The 18893-nt window shown below is 44.5% G+C and overlaps 1 protein-coding gene across 2 annotated transcripts in view; it reads right to left on the bottom strand.

Moving 5' to 3' along the window:
* LOC100754794 (zinc finger protein 300) overlaps positions 1-9587 on the bottom strand; it is a 47484-nt gene extending 37897 nt beyond the window's left edge. For both annotated transcript variants that reach the window (XM_027406281.2, XM_027406282.2), the window contains exon 1: positions 9448-9587. In XM_027406281.2, coding sequence (XP_027262082.1) covers positions 9448-9468 — 21 coding nt within the window. In that variant the 5' untranslated portion in view covers positions 9469-9587. The remainder of the gene's footprint in view (positions 1-9447) is intronic.
* Between the last annotated feature and the right edge of the window lie 9306 nt (positions 9588-18893).

Below are 18893 nucleotides of genomic sequence, written 5' to 3'. Positions count from 1 at the left end.
CTCTTTAAATTGCTTTCTGGAGACTCTCAGTTAAATGCTATAAGACAGATAACACCTGAAGCAAATAGGGAAATTAGCCTACTAAATAATGCTGCTGCTAAAACAGTAGCTCATATAATTAATCCTTCACTTCCTTACCAATTACTTATCCTTAACCCCTCTTTTTCTGCTTTTGGAATTACCTATCAATAAGGTAATGGTATCATAGAAATGTATGCATGCCATAATTCTCAACAACAATTGTAACTTCTTATTTGCAAGAAATTATAGACTTAATAATGATGGGAAGGACAGATCATAAAGAACTTACCGGTAAAGAGCACATGGAAACCATTGTGCCACTAAATGAAATGCAGGTTGATTATTTTGTTCCACAGTGATAACAAATGGCAGGCTTCACTAGCATGCTATTCATGATCTATATGTAATCATTATCTAAAAGATCCTTTAAAGATTTTTTTGAAGATACCTCCTGGGGATTGCCTAAAATTACATTTAAAAATCCCATAAATTGCTCTCAATGCTTTTACAGATGGCTCTTCAAAAGGACAACGAGCATGTTATGTATACAAATTCCACTTGTTCCTCAAAAAAAAAAAAAAAAAAAAAAAAAGCCTGGATCTACCCCAGGTTGTGCAGTAACAGTCTGAAGTCACTGAACTCAATCAGCTGTTATTAGATGTTTCCCAATCATTGACTATTTTAACTGGTTCTGCATATTGTGCTCAAACACTCTCTTTTAGAAACTGCAAGACTTGAACCCAACCCCACTACTAATGTTATTTCACAAGTATTTCTCTCCCTTCAGGTGTCTATATGACAACAAACTCAACATTCTTTGTAACTCACATTCGTGCTCATTCTAATTAGTCAGACCCGTTAACACCGCTAATGCTCAAGCCAGCACACTGGCCTCTTCCTCACTCCTAATACTTTTTCAGGCCACTCAAAATCTCACCAACTTTTTCATCAAAATGCAACATCTTGGGCAAGAGGTGAGAGACCTGCCTCCAGGCTGCACCACCCTGCAACCACCCGATGGATTCTGTTCCTCCAAGACCTGCCTCGTGAACCTGGTCTTCCTCCTTGTGGCCAGCCATCCCCCGCTGCAATGCCAGCAGACTGCACAGGCACAGGCACAACCCACACCAGCTGGAAGAACAGGTGAGTGACTGGCCCCCAGCTGAACTGCCCCAATGACCAGACCTAAACCCCAGGCACTTTCTGTGTCCCTCCCTACCTATCTCAGCACCAACCAGGCAGCTGGGCCGCACCCCCAACTCTGGTGGAACTCCACTGCTCTAGTGCAGTTCCCAGCACCAGAAACCTACCTCCAGGCTGCACCAACACCAACACCACCCACTGGATTCTGTTCTCCCAAAACCCACTCTGATGCCCAACCCCACATACCTGGTCATCCTCTTTGTGGCTAATCCTTCTCCACAACCCCAGAAGACTACATAGGCACAGGCACAACCCACACCAGTTGGAAGAACAGGTACCAATGACAGTGTAAGAACACATTCAACAACAGAAAGGGCAGTATGGCACTGCCAGAACCCAGCAATCCTACAGTTTCCAACACAGAAGAAGTACAAGAAGACGACCTTAAAAATAACTTTATGAAGTAGATGGAGGCCCTTAAAGAGGAAGTGAAAAATTCTCTTAAAGAAATTGAGAAAAAAACAAACAAAAATGTGGTACATTTACATAATGCGGTATTACTCAGATGTCAAAAACAATGATATTCCTATCTGTGGTGTTTTTCTCTCACATTGTTTATGCTTTAAATGTACTTATATCCCTCCCTATTGCAATTCCACCTCTAATAATACCCTGAACTCTGGGATGAACTTGTGTGTGTGTGTGTGTGTGTGTGTGTGTGTGTGTGTGTGTGTGTGTAAATGCTACTTACACTGCCCTTCCTGCAGGTTATAAAGGTTTATGTACGACAGACTATATTACACCCACTTTACTCAGTAAATCCTTGTAATTGATCAATAGAATTAAGAACCACCAAGGCTACACAGAAAAACCCTGTCTAGAAAAAAACAGAGAGGGAACATCACCTTGTGATGATTCTTTGCATGTACTGGATCCTTAATATTCACACCTTCAATGGGCTTTTTATTGCCCCTCCCAGGAATAGTTACTGGGATACAAGGTCTTAAAGATGGCCTTCGGGTGCTCCAGTGGTGCAATCAGTTAGTGTGCGGTACTTACACAAAGATGGCCAGCATGATAAGTCAAACTAATAATATTCCAGCAAACATATTAGCAGAAGTCAATCAAGAGATGGTGAATTGAGGACCACAGTTTTACAACACAGAGCTACTATAGATTATTTGTTGCTCAAGCATAATTGTGTTTGTCAACAATTCCTGGCATGTGCTGCTTTAATGTGTTGGATTTTTCTTATACTATTGATGGTCAAATTAATGATTTGCATAAAGAGATAGATGAAATCTCTCAAGTGACTTTTTAAAGAAAGATTTATTTATTTATTTATTTATTTATTTATTTATTTATTTATTTATTTATTTATTTATGTATACACTGTTCTGCCTGCATGTATGCCTGCAGACCAGGAGAGAGCACCAGATCTCATTACAGATGGTTGTGAGCCACCATGTGGTTACTGGGAATTGAACTCAGGACCTCTGGAAGAGCACTCAGTGCTCTTAACCTCTGAACCATCTCTCCAGCCATCAAGTGACCTTTGAATGGCCATCATGGTTAAGGAGGCTTTCCCTTTCTCTTGGTCCTCTGTTAGCTATTCTTATAATTCTCTTATGCTTGCTGTATTAATTAGACTAGCCATAGAGACAATGCATTCAACCATGGGCTCTATAACAGCCACTATTTTTTCTTTAAAAACTTAGAAACAGGGAGATGTAGGAGGCACAAAGTCTTTGTGCTCACAGATAGCACTAGAGAAACTGGGGGAATTATATACACTGGCTTTTCTCTTCAATGCAAGGGGATGTATGCCTGTTTTCCAAAATTGTACTGTGCTTATTATTGTCAAAAATAAGCAGCTTTGGGTCAGACTCTGAAAGCTTGAACCAGTCTGCCTAATTAAGTTGTGCTGAACCAGAGCTCCCTCCCTCTTGCCACTCTAAGACATTCCTTTGCCAGCCGTAGCACTTGCAGGGGCCTCACACCATTCCCTTTGGCATCTTCGCACTGTTTTTGATGTCCTACACATACAGAATTAAATTACTGTGCTAGAATTGCCTTTCTGCAAAAGCTAGCAACATTGATACAGATGTGGTGTCCGCTGACAACGCACTCTGTCTTTCAGCACTCAGGTCAAGCAAGGCACCTCTTCTGAACTTTCCCTTTGCTGCTTTCTCCCAGTAGGAACCGAGATGCTGCAGTGAGCAGGACTTCCCTCACAGGACTAGAACTCAGCATTCTTTCTGCCGCCGCCTCTTTAGTGGGGAATGACGGGCATGAATCATCCTGTGTCCACCAGCTTACCTCTCTGGTCTCTCTCCATCCACAGGGTTTCAAGTGGAGCGCAGGCTGGCCTCAAAGTCATAATCCACCTGCTTCAGCTCCCAAGAGGCAGCATTAACAATGTGCCACTAGTGTGCCTTGTCCACAATCTGTATTTCTGTGTGTGAGGGTGGGAGACAGGGTCTTTTTAGGTAGCCCAGGCTACCCTCCAAATCAAAACATACTCCAGATTTAGCCTCTTCAATGCTAGGATGGCAAGTGTACACTACCATGGGGACATGGGAATGGGGCATAGGGGCTAAGACCATCTTTTCCATGCTTTCTCTTTTCTCTGGCTGACTGGAGAAGCAAGTTCTGCAGGCCTCCCTTCCCTACACATAAGGTAAAGCAACGACTTTCTGAGGTAATGCAGTATGTCTCTCAGCCCAAGCACCTTCTTTGTTAGCCTCCCTGAGGCCTGATGTGCCAGCCACACAGATGCTGCTCACTTATCACTTCCACGGGGCCATGACACAGGCTGGCTTTTCACTGTCTCAGTGAGGAAGACTGGCAGGCTCCTCCAGAACTCGGTTTGCTAGACCTTGCTATGCCCACCTTCAGGCAAAGCTGAGTCAAACGGAACAGGCTAACTTGTCAGGGCTAACAGAGCAGATGCCTGAGCCCTGGATCTTCACCCAGGAGGATGGAGAGCTGCCTGGAGGCTAGCACTCTCCCAGAGGCTGCCAATATAGATTCCCTGCTGTCCTATTTTAATACTGTCATTATGCAGATAACCAAGGGGAACTAAGGCCCTGAAAGATCAGGTTCGAGACAGCCAAGCCTCCATGTGGTAACAAGGGGACAAAAGATGGATGAGTGACCATCTAAAGAAGGGCAGGAGGCAGAGACAGATGGGAGGTCAATGAGCTATGACAGAAGCCTCTTCCCAAGAGGAGTCCATTGGGGATGGGACAGTTACAGCCTGACAGGTCTTCAGCTTCCAGTTCAAGGGATTTTGAACAGCTGCTATTGGACTTTGTCATTGAACCACACCCCTAGCATGTGGGCCACAAATCCTTTCTTGAAGGAGAATGGAGTGGCCCTCTCTGTGGCAGGTAACCAGAACTGTATAGTTACGAGTACTCATTTAAAATAATACTTTCCACATTCCAAAAAATCCTTCCTGTCTTTTTTATCCAACAGAGTCAGGGTTTTTGGGATTTTTGAGAAGGGTTACTTGTGTGACTGTAGTAGATCCCATGATGGTCTTGCAGATGCTAAGCAAGGATTCTGTCCCTGAGCAACAACCCTCCTCTCCCCCTCCCTCTGACAAGATTTCCTATGTAATTTGGGGTAGGGGGGAAGTTTCGAGACAGGTTTCTCTGTGTATCTCTGGCTATCCTCAAACTCACAGAGATCTGCCTGCCTCTGCCTCCCAAGTGCTGGGATTAAAGGCGTGCACAGCCACCAGGCTCCTATGTACCTTTTAACTGGTTTCAAACTCCTGTTCCTCCTGCCTGTGATTCCCAATGGGGTAGGCGTAGGGGAAAAGGGCCAGCCAAAGAAACATACCCTGAGCAGAGCCAGAGAAATACACTTTGGCCCTGCAACCAGAACCAAAGAAATGAACCCTGACACTGAAACCAGTGCCAAAGACATACACTTTGTCCCTGGAATCAGAGCCAGTGGGGGAAAAAAAATACACCCTGGCCCTAAAATTAGAGCCAAAAGGCTAAAAAGAACCAGTGAAAGAAACACACTTGGGCCCTGAAATCAGAGCCAAATCTGAAACTGAACCTGTTCAGAAAACCAACCAATCCCTGAGCAGGAGATCTAGCCAATCTGAGCTCAGGGATTGAAATCTGACTAATCCCCACCCTGGAAATCTCCCTGGAAAAACTGCCCCTAAGAATCTCTATATAAACCCTGTGTCTGTTCAGCTTGTGGCTGTCTGGCTGTCTGGCTGTCCTCTGCCACTCTCCTGGATTCTTCCCTCTCAATAAATCTCTTGAATGAGGTTTGGGTGAGACCTTCCTTCGATGTAATAACAACTTTTCACCAGAGCAGAGCAGAGCAGAGTGGAGCGAGCAGAGCAGGGCTGTATCATAGGGGGAACCTTCCCCAGGGAAGTGGAGAAGTTACACTCTGGGGACCTGAGCCAGACCTGAGCCAAACTGGAGCAGAGCTATTACACTGGGGAAACCTTTCCCTTACTGTGACCTGTGATATTCCTTGGCTCGTGAGTGCCAGAATACCTTTCTGTCCAAGCTCTAACACTCAGTATTCTGTGGCTCCCAAGTGCCAGAAAACCTTTCCATCCCAGCTACTACAATGCTTACAGTAGACTTACAGAACTGTGCCACAGAGAGTTTGCTCTGCCAGACCTGTGCTGACAGGGTGGAACCAAGTCTGACCCTTACATCAGCCCCCATGAAACATGGATTTGGCCCCATTTTATAGGAGAGGAAAACCCATTGAGAGGGAATAAACCACTAAGCAAGACTGCAGAGCTGGGAATGCTACACTGGAGTTCAGGTCCAAACAATTGGGCTTTGGGTATTTCTTTGGAGAATATCTTACCCTGTAGCTTACAGGTCTTACCCTGTAGCTCAGACTGGCCCTAAACACTCACAATCCTCCTGCCTCCCAAGTGCTGGGATTACAGGGGTACACTTCTTGTTGTCTCAGTCACTGTTCTATGGCTGTGAAGAGACCATGGCTAAGGCAACTTATAAAAGAAGGCATTAGGTTGAGGGCTCAACAGTTTTGGAGGGTGAGTCCACGGCCATCATGGTGGGGAGCACAGTGGCGGCAGGCGTGGCTCTCTGAAGCAGTAGCTGAGAGCTCACATCTGACCCATAGAAGGAGTCAGAAAGAGCCAGATGGGTCCTGGTGTGGGCTTTTGAAACATCAAAGGCCTCACATAGTGGCACATCTTCTCCAAGATCACACCTCTTCCAAGGTGGCCATACCTCCTGATCCTTGCTAAACAGTGTCCCAAGTAGGAAACCAGCATTCAAACATTATGAGCCTATGGGAGCCATTCTCATTCAAACCACCAGAGAAGCCCAGCTTAACACATATATAACACATATAAGATAGTGTCCTACTTATATATGACATCCTGAGGTCTCACATTACATGATGGGCCTGTCTTCCCTGCATCACTCAGACCACTCTTCGTCCCACAAGTACCACTCCTGGCCCAGACCCTTTTGTTCCTTATCCATCTTCAGAGACAGGTCCATCGGAACTGTCACAGCCACCTGGAGCTTCCCTGGGCCTACTGCAGAGAACCTTCTCCTAGCCTGTGAGGGCCCAGCTACTATCAGTGTGCACACAGTGCACCCCCTCAGCTTTGTCCCCAGCTTTGGCTGTCCATTGTGCAATGGACAGATCTCCCAGTACCACGCCACCTCTTGGTTCCAGGGCCACATCAGAGGTCTGCTGAGATGTGCTCCTCACCGCTCAGAGGCAGTCTTATTCTTGCCTGGCTGGGTGCCAGCACAATGCCAGGCAGGGGTGACAGTGTCCCACTGTCCAGAGGAACACTGTGATCCTCCAGGACACCGGCCTCTCTGGGGTTCTACAGAAACAAGGTCATTGGGAACAGGGGGCAGAGTCCTGCAAATGCCAGGTGAGTACTCCGCCACCGCGCTGTGCTGCCGCAGACTTGTTTTCTGACATAACGCATGAGTTGTCAGTAGTACACAATGGTCTCAAACTTCTGCTAGTTCCTCCTGCTTCACCCTTCCAGGTATCAAGAATTGCAACCTGCACAACCACTCCTGGCTTGAAGTCAGGTTTGGAACCCCACATATAGGTCCCTCCTTTGTTTCACTTCAAGACTGTACTGAATGGGGTCAAAGGAGGAGGGTCGGGGCTCTGCGGAGAGTTCCTGACATCCTGTATCCACTTGACACATGTGCAGTCCCTAGCAAGGGCTCCTCACTCACTCAGAGATAAGCCACCAAGGAGACAGACACACAGAGATGAGGGAGGGGATGCAGAGGAACAGGGACCCGTGGGCTGCTGGTGAATGTGTATGAATCCCTGTGATTGGAAGACGGGGGAGGATTGCTTCTAGCTTGAGGTTAGCCTGAGTTCCATAAAGAGTTCCAGACTCTGCTTGTCTACAGAGAGCCTGTTTGAAGAATATAATCAAAAGGGGAAGGGAAAGGGCTGTAGGAATGCCTTTGCAAACATATAGGAACACCCAAATGGAGAAGCTGTGTGGACCCTCATCAGGTTTTGAGTGCAGTTCCTCTCTTTTTCTTAGCTAGCCTCTTGTCTCTTTTCCATCTGCCTCCTGAGACTGGCACACCAGGACTCAAGACCTCAGCAGGGGCCTTTTCCAGACTAGAGGGACGTGCCTGTTCTAGAATCCACAGTTCTGTGCTTCTGAGTCATATTCCCCACCAACAGCATCTGCTCACCACTGTCATGACCGCCCAGGTCTGAGAAGAAAGAGAACTGAAGAACGCCACCTCACCTCCCAGTATTTGGTCCTGGGGCTCTAATAATAGCCAACAAATCTATCAGTGCTTTTCGCTTTTTTTGCGGGGTGGAAGAGGGTCACCATCTCTGCCCTTGTCCACACCTATCTTTTGCTACATCATCTGGGATTCCTCAGGCATCACCTTGAATGCAGAGGGCTCTTGGCAAGGTCCAGGGATCCTAAAGAACAGACCCATCCATGGCTTCTGTGCATCTCCAATTGGCCCCAGATCTGCCCTGGACATATGTTCAGGAGACCAGCGTGCAGTTGGGGACTGGGGAGGAGAATCAGTACCTGGAGACCTGAAAAATGCCAATTTTGAACTGGGCTCCATTGTTTATCTCCACAAAAAAAGGACACAATCCTGAGGGCTCCAGACTTTGATCTCAACACCTCTGGAGACCAATGCTGGGGGGTCCAAGTTCAAGATCATTCTGGGCTCCCTGTAAGATACTGTCTCGGAAAAAAAAACAAAAACAAAAACAAACAAAAAAACCCCAGCAAACAAAACGATACTGGGAAGGTGGTTCTTAGCAAATCGCTTGCCTAACAATCCCAAGGTTGAGCCTCACTCAGTAACACACGCGGGCACGTGCGCGCGCGCACAGACAGACAGACAGACAGACAGACACACACACACACACACACACACACACACACACACACACACACACACACACACACACACACACACACACACACAGAGTAGCTGATAGAGGATAAGATCTGCATCAAGCAGTAAGAACGCTGTCACCTGGATTCCAAACCTTGTCTTAGTAACCCAGTTTTTCAAAGGAAATGCGTCCTGCAGAAGAGGTGGTGAGAGACCCAGGGAAAGATGGCCCAGACAACCGAGCTAGCGGGGTAAGTGACATACAGGACTATATTCAAACTGTCAGAGAAACAGTCACAGCAGCTCAAAGATGAGAAATCAAGCAGATCCAAAAGGACAGTCAGAGACATAAACCCAGGCAGAGGCAAAGCTACAGCGGCGGGTGGGACCCGGCGGTAGTGGGGGGTCAGGGAAAGGACCAGAACACGGGTGGAGTTCTAGGAGGTGGAGAGCCGGGTAACTGTAACCGCTGAGATGATAACAGTCCCTTAGATGCTGTAGGGGAAAGGAATCCGCCGCCCGATGCTGCTGCAATGGTTGTTGTCTAGGGACGCAGGGATCTGAGCACCCAGTGGAGACAAAGCAGTCCGGGCTTTGCGGCAGCTCGGGAGCTCCCCCAGAGTCCTCGGGTGGGACCCGGGCCCCAGACTCCCGCCTGGCTCCACCGACAGGTCGTCCCACCGCGTTCCTGGCCGGTACAGTGGCGCTGGCCGACCCGTTACAGCTGCTTTCCCGACTCGGCCGCCACACATTCCAGGGCAGAGCTCGCAGGGAGGATTGCAGCAGGACTCAACTCCAGGAGCAGGGAACCGACAGGAGCCGATCCAGCCCCAACCCCACAGCGACAGGCGACAGAGTGCACAGCTGCTCTCCGGCTAGCACGCGCCTCACTCACCATCTCCAGCTTCCCGGGCATCCCAAGTCCTCACTATGGCTCACCCCACACCACCGAGGCACCGGACCACAGAGGAGCACAAAGTGTCCAGGAGGGGCCCTCTGAAAGGGGACGGCACCCGGCGACAGGTCCCAAGATGGCTGGTCTGAGACAATAATGAGTCCATCACACTGTGTCTTTGCTCCTGATTGGGCAAGCCTCGCACTAATGCCTCTGATTGGACAGAACCTCAGATCCAGAGCCAGAGTGACAGTGGATTGATCCAATTGGCAATTGAATGAACAATAACAGGTTGATTTGGATTTCTCTCCTGGAGAATCTAGCCCCAACTTAGCAGTTATATTTAATTTGTACACAAAGCTAGATCTACTCAGTTTATGATAGATCGATAGACAGACAGACAGACAGACAGACAGACAGACAGACAGACAAGAGATGACCAATTTAATAAAATTTCTGTAAAACTGCCAAATTCTACTCTTTTGAGGACACACTTGGGAAGCAATTTTCTAAAGCACCGTTATACTAAACTGAGAATTACAAAAGGTTTTTTGTTTTAATTATTTTTTATTTGAATTAAAAGCAATCTTAGTTTCCCTCTCCCTCCCGTCCTTCCATGCCCCCCACCCACTCCTATTTTACCCCCCTCCACGCCTCAGGGAGGGTGAGGCCTCCCATGGGGGATCATCAAAGTCTATCACATCATTTGAGGCAGGAGTGGACAGACTTTTCTTGTTACTGATTTAAGAAGGATCGCATTGAGTTTCTCTCTATTTAGTTTTATGTTGGCTTGCTGTATATTGCCTTTATTATGTTTAGTTATGTTCCTTGTATCCATATTCTCTCCAAGACCTTTACCATGAAGGGGTGTTGGATTTTTGTCAAAGGCTTTTTCAGCATCTAGTGAGATGATCATGTGGTTTTTCTTTTTCAGTTTGTTTATATGGTGGATTACATTGACAGATTTTTTTTATGTTGAACCATCCTTGCATCTCTGGGATGAAGCCTACTTGATCATGGTGGATGATTTTTCCTAATGTGTTCTTGGATTCGATTTGCCAGCATTTTATTGAGCATTTTTGCATCAATGTTCATGAGGGAGATTGGTCTTTCTTAGTTGTGTCTTTGTGTGGTTTGGGTACCAAGGAAATTGTAGCCTCATAAAAAGAGTTTGGAAATGACTCTTCTGCTTCTATTGTGTGGAACAATTGGTAATAGTTCTTTGAATTTCTGGCAGAATTCTGCACTGAAGGTATCTGGTCCTGGGCTTTTGGGGTTTTTTTGGAGGGTGGGTTGGGAGACTTTTGGTGACTGCTTCTATTTCATTAGGGGTTATAAGTCTGTTTAAATTGCTTATCCTTTCTTGATTCAATTTCAGTAAGTTATTCCTATCCAGAAAATTGTCCATTTCCTTTAAATTTTCCAATTTTGTGGAGTACAGGTTTTCAAAGTATGACCTGATGATTCTTTGGATTTCCTCAGTGTCTGTTGTTATGTCCCCCTTTTTCTTTCTGATTTTGTTAATTTGCATATTCTCTCTGATTCTTTGTATTGTTTTCTTCATTTCGATTTATTGATTTCAGCCCTCAATTTGATTATTTCCTAGCCTCTACTCCTCTTTTGTGAGTTTGCTTCTTGTGTTCTAGAGCTTTCAGTTGTGCCGTTAATTCTCTAGTGTGACTATTCTCTAGTTTCTTTACGTGCTTTCAAAGTGTCCCATAAGTTTGGGAATTCATTTTCATTGAATTCTAAGAAGTCTTTAGTTTCTTCCTTTACCCAGGGGTGATGCAATTGAGCATTGTTTAACTTCTATGAAACTGTAGGATTTCTGCAATTTGTTGTTGTTGAATTCTAACTTTAAACCATGGTGATCTGATAAGATACAGGGGGTTATTCCAAATTTTTTTTTTTTTGTATCTGTTGAGGTTTGCTTTGTTGCTGAGTACGTGGGTGATTTTAGACAAGGTTTCATGAGGTGGTGAGAAGAAGGTATATTCTTCTGTGTTTGGATGAAATACCCAGCTACTACATCGACTCAGCCCCATCTACACCTCCAATGGGAGGAGCATCCACCAGAGCTGTAGCCCCCCACCTGCACCTCAAGGAGTGACAACCTGAGAGCATTGGGCCCACTTGCACCAGGAAGACAATTCACCAGAAGTTCTGCTCTACTTGTGCCTGAAGGAGAGGTCAAGGGAGCCACAGCCCCCAACTATACCAATCTGAGAAAGAGAGGACACCTGAAACACAAGCTCCACCCATACTGATTAGAGGAAGAGATGCGTAGACGACAGGGTCAGAACACAGTCAACAATATAAAGAGCAATATGGCACCACTAGAAACTAGCGGTGCTACAACAGCAAGACCTGAACATCCTGACACAGAGGAAGCAGAAGAAAATGACCTTATGCGGATGACTTTATGAGGATGATTGAGGCTCTTAAAGAGGAAATGAAAAATGAAATGAAATGAAAAATTTCCTTCAAGAAATGGAGGAAAATGCCGGGCATTGATGGCGCACACCTTTAATCCCAGCACTTGGGAAGCAGAGGCAGGTGGATGTCTGTGAGTTCGAGGCCAGCTTGGTCTCCAGAGTGAGTGCCAGGATAGGCTCCAAAGCTACACAGAGAAACCCTGTCTCGAAAAACAAAAAAAAAAAAAAAAAAAAAGAAAGAAAGAAATGGAGGAAAAGACAAACAAAAAATTGGAAGATATCAACAAATCCCTTAAAGAAAACCAAGAAAAAACAATCAAACAAGCGAAGGAAACAATTCAAGACATGAAATCTGAAATAGAGGTGATAAAGAAAACACAAACCGAGGGAATTCTGGAAATGGAAAATCTGGGTAAACAATCAGGAACCACAAATGCAAGAATAAACAACAGAATACAAGAGATGGAAGACAGAATTTCAGCACTGAAAATAACTTGGAAGAAATAGATTCATCAGTCAAAACTATAAACATACAGAATAAAGAAAGAATATCAAAAGCTGCAAAGGAGAAAGGCCAGGTAACATATAAAGGCAGACCTATCAGAATTACACCTGACTTCTCAACAGAAACAGTGACAGCCAGAGGTCCTGGTCAGAGGTGATGCAGACACTAAGGGACCAATGGATGCCAACCCAGACTACTTTACCCAGAAAAGTTTTCAATAATCATAGATGGAGAAAACAAGATGTTCCATGATAAAACCAAATTTAAACAATACCTATCCACAAACCCAGCCCTACAGAAAGTACTAGAAGGAAAATGCCAACCCAAGGAAATCACCTACATCAACAAGAACACAGGAAATCGATGAGCTTACAGCAGCAAACTCCAAAGAAGGGAATTGAACACATGATGCTATCACCAACAACAAAAACAAAAGTAACAAGAACTAGCAATCATTGGTCATTAATATCCATTAATATAAATGGCCTCAATTCACCTATAAAAAGACACAGGCTAACAGATTGGATACAAAAACAGAATCCATCATTCTGTTGCATACAAGAAACACACCTCAAACTCACAGACATTACCTCCAAGTAAAAGGGTTAGAAAAAAAATTTCCAATCAAATGGACCTATGAAACAAGTTTGTGGGGAAGAATAGGGGAGAGCAGGATGAGAGATACCATATTAGAGGGAGCCATTATAGGTCCAAGGAGAGATCTGGCACTAGGGAGATTTCCTGAGACCTACAAGGATGACATGAACTGACAATCTAGGCAATGGTGGAGAGGATAGCCTAAATGCCCTTTCCCTATAATGAGACTGATGACTATTTTTTATGCCATCCTAGAGCCCTCATCCAGTGGCTGATGGAAGCAGAGGCAGACACCCACAGCTATACACTGATCTGAACTCTGGAACCTAGTTGCAGAGAGGGAGGAATGAAAATCAAAGGGGTTGGTAGCAGGCTGGTGAAACCCACAGAAACAGCTGGCCTGAACAAAAGGGAGCACATGGACCCCAGACTGCTGTCTGGGAGACCAGTACAGGACTGATCCAGACCCCTGAACATGGATGTCAATTAAGAGGCCTCTGCACTCAGGGGGGCCCTGGTACTGGATTAGTATTTTTCCCTGGTGTAAGAAGAGACTTTGAGAGTCCATCCCACGTGAAGGGATGTACTCTTGGCCTGGACACATGGGGGAGGGCCTAGGCCAGGCCCAGGATGATGTGGTAGACTTTGGGGAGTCCCCATCGAGAGCCCTACCTGCCAGGGGAGTGGAGGGTGGATAGGTGGGGGGTAGGACGGGGGGAGGGGTGGAGAGGTGGTGGGAAGGGAAGGAGAGGGGGAAGGGATTGACGTGTGAAACAAGCCTGCTCCTAATTTGAACTAATAAAAAAAAGAAAAGAAAAGAAACAAGCTGGTGTTGCTATCTTAATATCTAACAAAATAGACTTCAAAATAAAATCAATCAAAAGAGATAAAGAAGGTCATTTCATATTCATCACAGGAAAAATCCATCAAGAGAAAAATCTCAATTCTGAGCATCTATGCCCCAAACACAGGGCTACTGCATTTGTAAAAGAAACATTACTAAAGCTTAAATCACAAATCAAGCCCCACACACTAATAGTGGGAGACTTCAACATCCCACTCTCCCCACTGGACAGGTCTGCCAGACAGAAGCTTAACAGAGAAATATGGGAACTAACAGATGTTATGACTCAAATGGCCTTAACAGACATCTATAGAATATTCCACCCAAGCACAAAAGAATATACTTTCTTTTCAGCACGTCATGAAACCTTCTCAAAATCAACCACATACTTGGTAACGATGGAAACCTCAAAAGATACAAAAAATTGGAATAAACCCCTGTACACTACAGCTTAAAGTTAGAATTCAACAGCAACATTAATTTCAGAAAGCTCGCAAACACGTGGAAACTGAACAATAATCAACTGAACCACCACTGGGTCAAGGAAGAAATAAGAAAAAAATAAAAGCCTTTCTAAAATTTAATGAAAATGACCGCACAAAATACCTAAACTTATGGGGCACAATGAAAGCAGTGCTGAGAGGAAAGTTCATAGCACTAAATGCCTACATAAAGAAGCTGGGAAAAATCCCACATTAGTGAATTACCAGAACAACTGAAAGCACTAGAACAAAAAGAAGCAAACTCACACAGAAAGAGTAGATGGCAAGAAATAGTCAAAATGAGGCTGAAATCAATAAAATAGAAACAAAGAAAACAATACAAAGAATCAATGAAACAAAGAGTTGGTTCTTTGAGAAAAATCAACAAGATAGACAAACCTTTATCCAAACAAAAAGCAGAGAGAACATGCAAATTAACAAAATCAGAAATGAAAAGAGGGACATAACAACAGACACTGAGGAAATCCAGAGAATCATCAGATCATATTTCAAAACCCTGTACTCCACAAAATTCAAAAACTTTAAGGAGATGGACAATTTTCTAGAAAGTACCACTTAACAAAATTAAATCAATAACAGATAAACAACTTTAATACACCTATAACCCCTAAGGAAATAGAAACAGTTATCAATAGTCTCCCAACCAAAAAAAGCCCAGGGCCAGATGGAGTCAGTGCAAGAAAGTAGTTATATAGTTGTAGAAGGTCAGAGGAAAGTTGTCAAAGGTCAGAGGAAAGGTTGTTAAAAGTCAGAAAAAATGTAAACTATTTGCTATGGTTTCTCATGTCTACAAATAGTAAATTTTAAAAATTGATAATATAAGTTAAAATTTTAACCACATTAAGTTAATTCTGTTTAAAAAGTTCTGTATTTCTCAAGTAAATTAGGTATGCTTGTTTTAAAATGTTCTATCTGTTCCCTGATGTAACCTACGTTCTGTTACAAGCATACAGATTAAAAAAAAAAAAATGGTGCAGGTCACTGCCATTTGTAGCCAGCCGCATGGCAAGCCGGTCACAGGGCTGGCTGGGAGCCATTTTGCTGAAGTTGAAAAAAGCTGCTTGGACCGCCATCTTGACTAAAGGTGACCACGTGGAAATTAGGAGGTACCATCTTAGAAACAAGTTTTTCAATTAAGATTTAAAATGTTAATGCTTCTATATATTACAGAAAGACATTAAGGGAGTTTAAATTTCTTTTTAAAACCAGTTTTTGAATGTTTATGTTTTTTAAAATGTTTTTTATTAATGTTTATACTTAAAGAGCTTCAATTTAGAATCATTTTTAAGCAAAGCCTGACAATGTAAAGTTCTTGTCTTATAAAAGCTGTTAATCTATTATAAGATGTTACAGTTTATGTTTTCAGAAGTTGTTTAAGCAAGCAGCTAAAATGTGTACATGCAGCTGTTAGACCCCCCGGAAAACTCAGGTATCCGGGGTTCCAGGCCATGTTCTCAGTCACCCCAATCACCAGGCAGATTCGAGAGCTTGATGCAAACTGCATGAGGCTTTATTGTAATTTAATGAGCTAACCCCATGTTAGCTCAGGTCTTTCACCCACCCGCCATGGCGGATGGCTAGCAAAGACAGCTCCTAGGGCCTCCTGAGAGATCTTATAGGACAGCGTAAGGGGAGTGTCTAGGGGTACGCACAGGCTCACGATTGGTGTGCCTCCAGGTTTGGAGGGCTTGCCCTGTATTGATTGGCCAACTGGTTGTTATGGCCCATAGGCCCTCCCAGGGTAGTTGCAATGCTTTGTGCGCCATTGCTGTGCACTTGTCTGTAAAGCACACCCAGGGTCGTAAAGCATAGAGCCACCAGCTAACTTCTGATTGGTTCCTTGTCACAAGACAGGCATCTGACTTTCTAGTGACTAACTAACTTCTTATTGGTTCCTTGTCACAAGGCAGGCATCTGACCACTAAGTGACCAAGACAAGTTTATGGCAAGCACGTGTTCGGCTGTTATGGCTGCCAAAAGGGGAGTTGGTCCCTTCATTCCCCCATTTTCTTTTTTGGAAATTCCAATTATGGAATTGCTGTCTCTCTAGTGTCCCCATCAGGGAGTGAGAGATATCCCCATGCAAGGGAGTCCCTCCTGACTTAGCATTTTAACCAGGGAAAATGGGTGGCGAATTCTTTTCCAAACTACTTCCTGCTGACTTTGGGATGAAGTTAGGGAACCCAGAAGGTTGAAATGCTAGTCAAAAGCAAAAAAGGAACTTAGGCAATGGGGAATCCATCAGGGGCTTTTGGCAGACTTTGTTGCAGAGACAGGGGGTGTCCACATCAGCTGGACTGGTTTATATCCACAGCAACTCCAGGGCTCGCAGTCTACTTAGAACAGCCTGTAGTCAGCAACTGATACTCAGATGTCTGCCAGAAGCAGTAACCTGTTTAAGACATGTTTAAACTAGGAACAGAAGTTAAAACTTATTTACTGAAGCCCACAGTGCAGAAAAAGCAGATATCTGGATATCTGTTTAAACAGCAGGAACATATTTATAACTTTGAGTCCTAGCAAAAACTACAGATATGGGCTAGAAGCATGTACATTTTTCTTCTGTCCAGAGAGCCAGGTATGGATTGGACAGAGGTGCCATTGGCCTGATGAAAAGTCCTTTAAGTTTGTACTTAGATGACAACCATAATAAACTTAAAAACCTTGAGCTTGTGCCTGAACAGTATATAGTCACTATTTTATCAGCTAAAATACTGACTAGTCTATAGTGGATCTGATTGTCTAATGCTGCCAAGTTGACAACCATTAATATTTCAGAGATCTGAGAAGGGTATATTTTATCCGAATCTACTAAAAAGTGACAGAAGCCAGTTAGAAGCCAGTCCATATACAGTCAGCCACACCCAAGTCTCTCCATTAGCGTTGGAGGCAGAAGTATGAACAAACAGCAATCTTCGCCAGGCCTATAAGGTGAGAGGTTTTTTCTCTGTGGAAGAGGGACATGGAAAAGACTGACCTTGTTTTGTCTAGGCAAAGGGGGTGCAATCAATTTTCCAGTGTCCAGCAGCTTTGTCCACAGTCTCAACCAGGTTCTGGCAGGTGGCAGGTATCACATCTGAGCATCTCGCTCACTGATCCAGGTGCAGGAACTGAGGTGCCTCATAATCTTTTTTGGAGGCTTTGGGTCACTGTCAGGATCTGGCACTCTGACATTATAAACTTTAAAGATAACAATTTAAATGCCATATTCTGAAGATCTCTGAAGCATTAGAGGTCTGTTTGTCTGTTTTAGTTACTTGCCTTAAGCACACAAGAAGCATACAGGTGGCTAGGTGAGGTCTTATTTCTGTAATTAATTTCCAGCCCGACTGTAACTGGTTTTTAACTTAGTAAAATATTTGAAACTTAGCACAGCTGAATTTAAAACTGCATAGAGCTACCTTATATTCCTTAAACAGTAGCTACATATACATATTTTAGCTGCTTGCTCAAATGAGACAGGGTTTTTCTGTGGCTTTGGACCCTGTCCTGGAATTCGATCTGTGAGCAGGCAGGCCTTGAACTCATAAAGATCCATCTGTCTCTGCCTCCGGAGTGCTGGGATTAAAGACGTATGCCACCAACCGCCCTAAACCTAAAGGCGTGTGCCATCAACGCCCTAAACTTAACTTCTGAAAACATAAACTGTAATATCTTAGATTAGCAGCTTTTATAAAACAAGAACTTTACAATGTCAGGCTTTGCTTAAAAATGATTCTAGCTTCCTTCCCTTTCCGCCGACCCAACAGAGACTAGGTGAGTGACCCCCTGCTTTTATCCAACTCCTGTCCAAAATGCCATTCACCCAGATCCCCCCAGGCTTGTCCCTGCTTGAAATAGACATGCCCAGGCAGGGAGGAGCTCCCTGAATCTGGGTACAGGTCACTCTTCCTTCCGTTCCCGGAGACCGATCCGCCAGGAGGTGAGTGATCCACCACTCTTACCCAACTCCCTATCAAAGCCCCATCCACCCCGATCTCCCCAGGCCTGCTCCTGCTTGGGGTAGACCTGCCCAGGCAGTGAGGAACCCCCAGAGCCTGGAAACACCCCACTCTTACTTCCTGTCCCACCCCCACACACCCGATCCCTATGGAGGCCTAACTCCTTCAGAGTGAGGAGACTACGAGGAGAGGCAAGACCATCCAGAGCTTCGGACATTGAAGTCCTGGCCCACACACACTACTGCGTAACAAGAGGAGATAGAGAGACCCTACCTGCACTCACTGGAAAAAAGATATGGGAAGAAGACAGAATAAGAACTGGCTCAATAACAGAAAGACCAATATGACACCATCAGAATCTAGGGACTCCACTCCAGCAAGACCTGAAAAGCCCAACATAGTGCATGAAGAAGAGATGGACCTCAAAAATTATCTCAGCAAGATGATGGAGACCTACAAAGAAGAAACAAGAAAATCCCTTAAAGAAATAGAAGAAAAAGCAAGCAAAAAATTACACGAAATGGAGGAAAAGACAAACCAAAAAATTCAAGAAATAAACAAATCTCTTAAAGAATCTAAAGAAACCCAAGATAAAACAACCAAACAAGTGAAGGAAGCTCT

This window comes from Cricetulus griseus, chromosome 3 (genome assembly GCF_003668045.3).
Source record: "Cricetulus griseus strain 17A/GY chromosome 3, alternate assembly CriGri-PICRH-1.0, whole genome shotgun sequence".
NCBI classification, from domain to species: domain Eukaryota; kingdom Metazoa; phylum Chordata; class Mammalia; order Rodentia; family Cricetidae; genus Cricetulus; species Cricetulus griseus.
The sequence above is the reverse complement of the archived record's forward strand: the minus strand, read 5'-3'. Positions and strand labels throughout refer to the sequence as shown.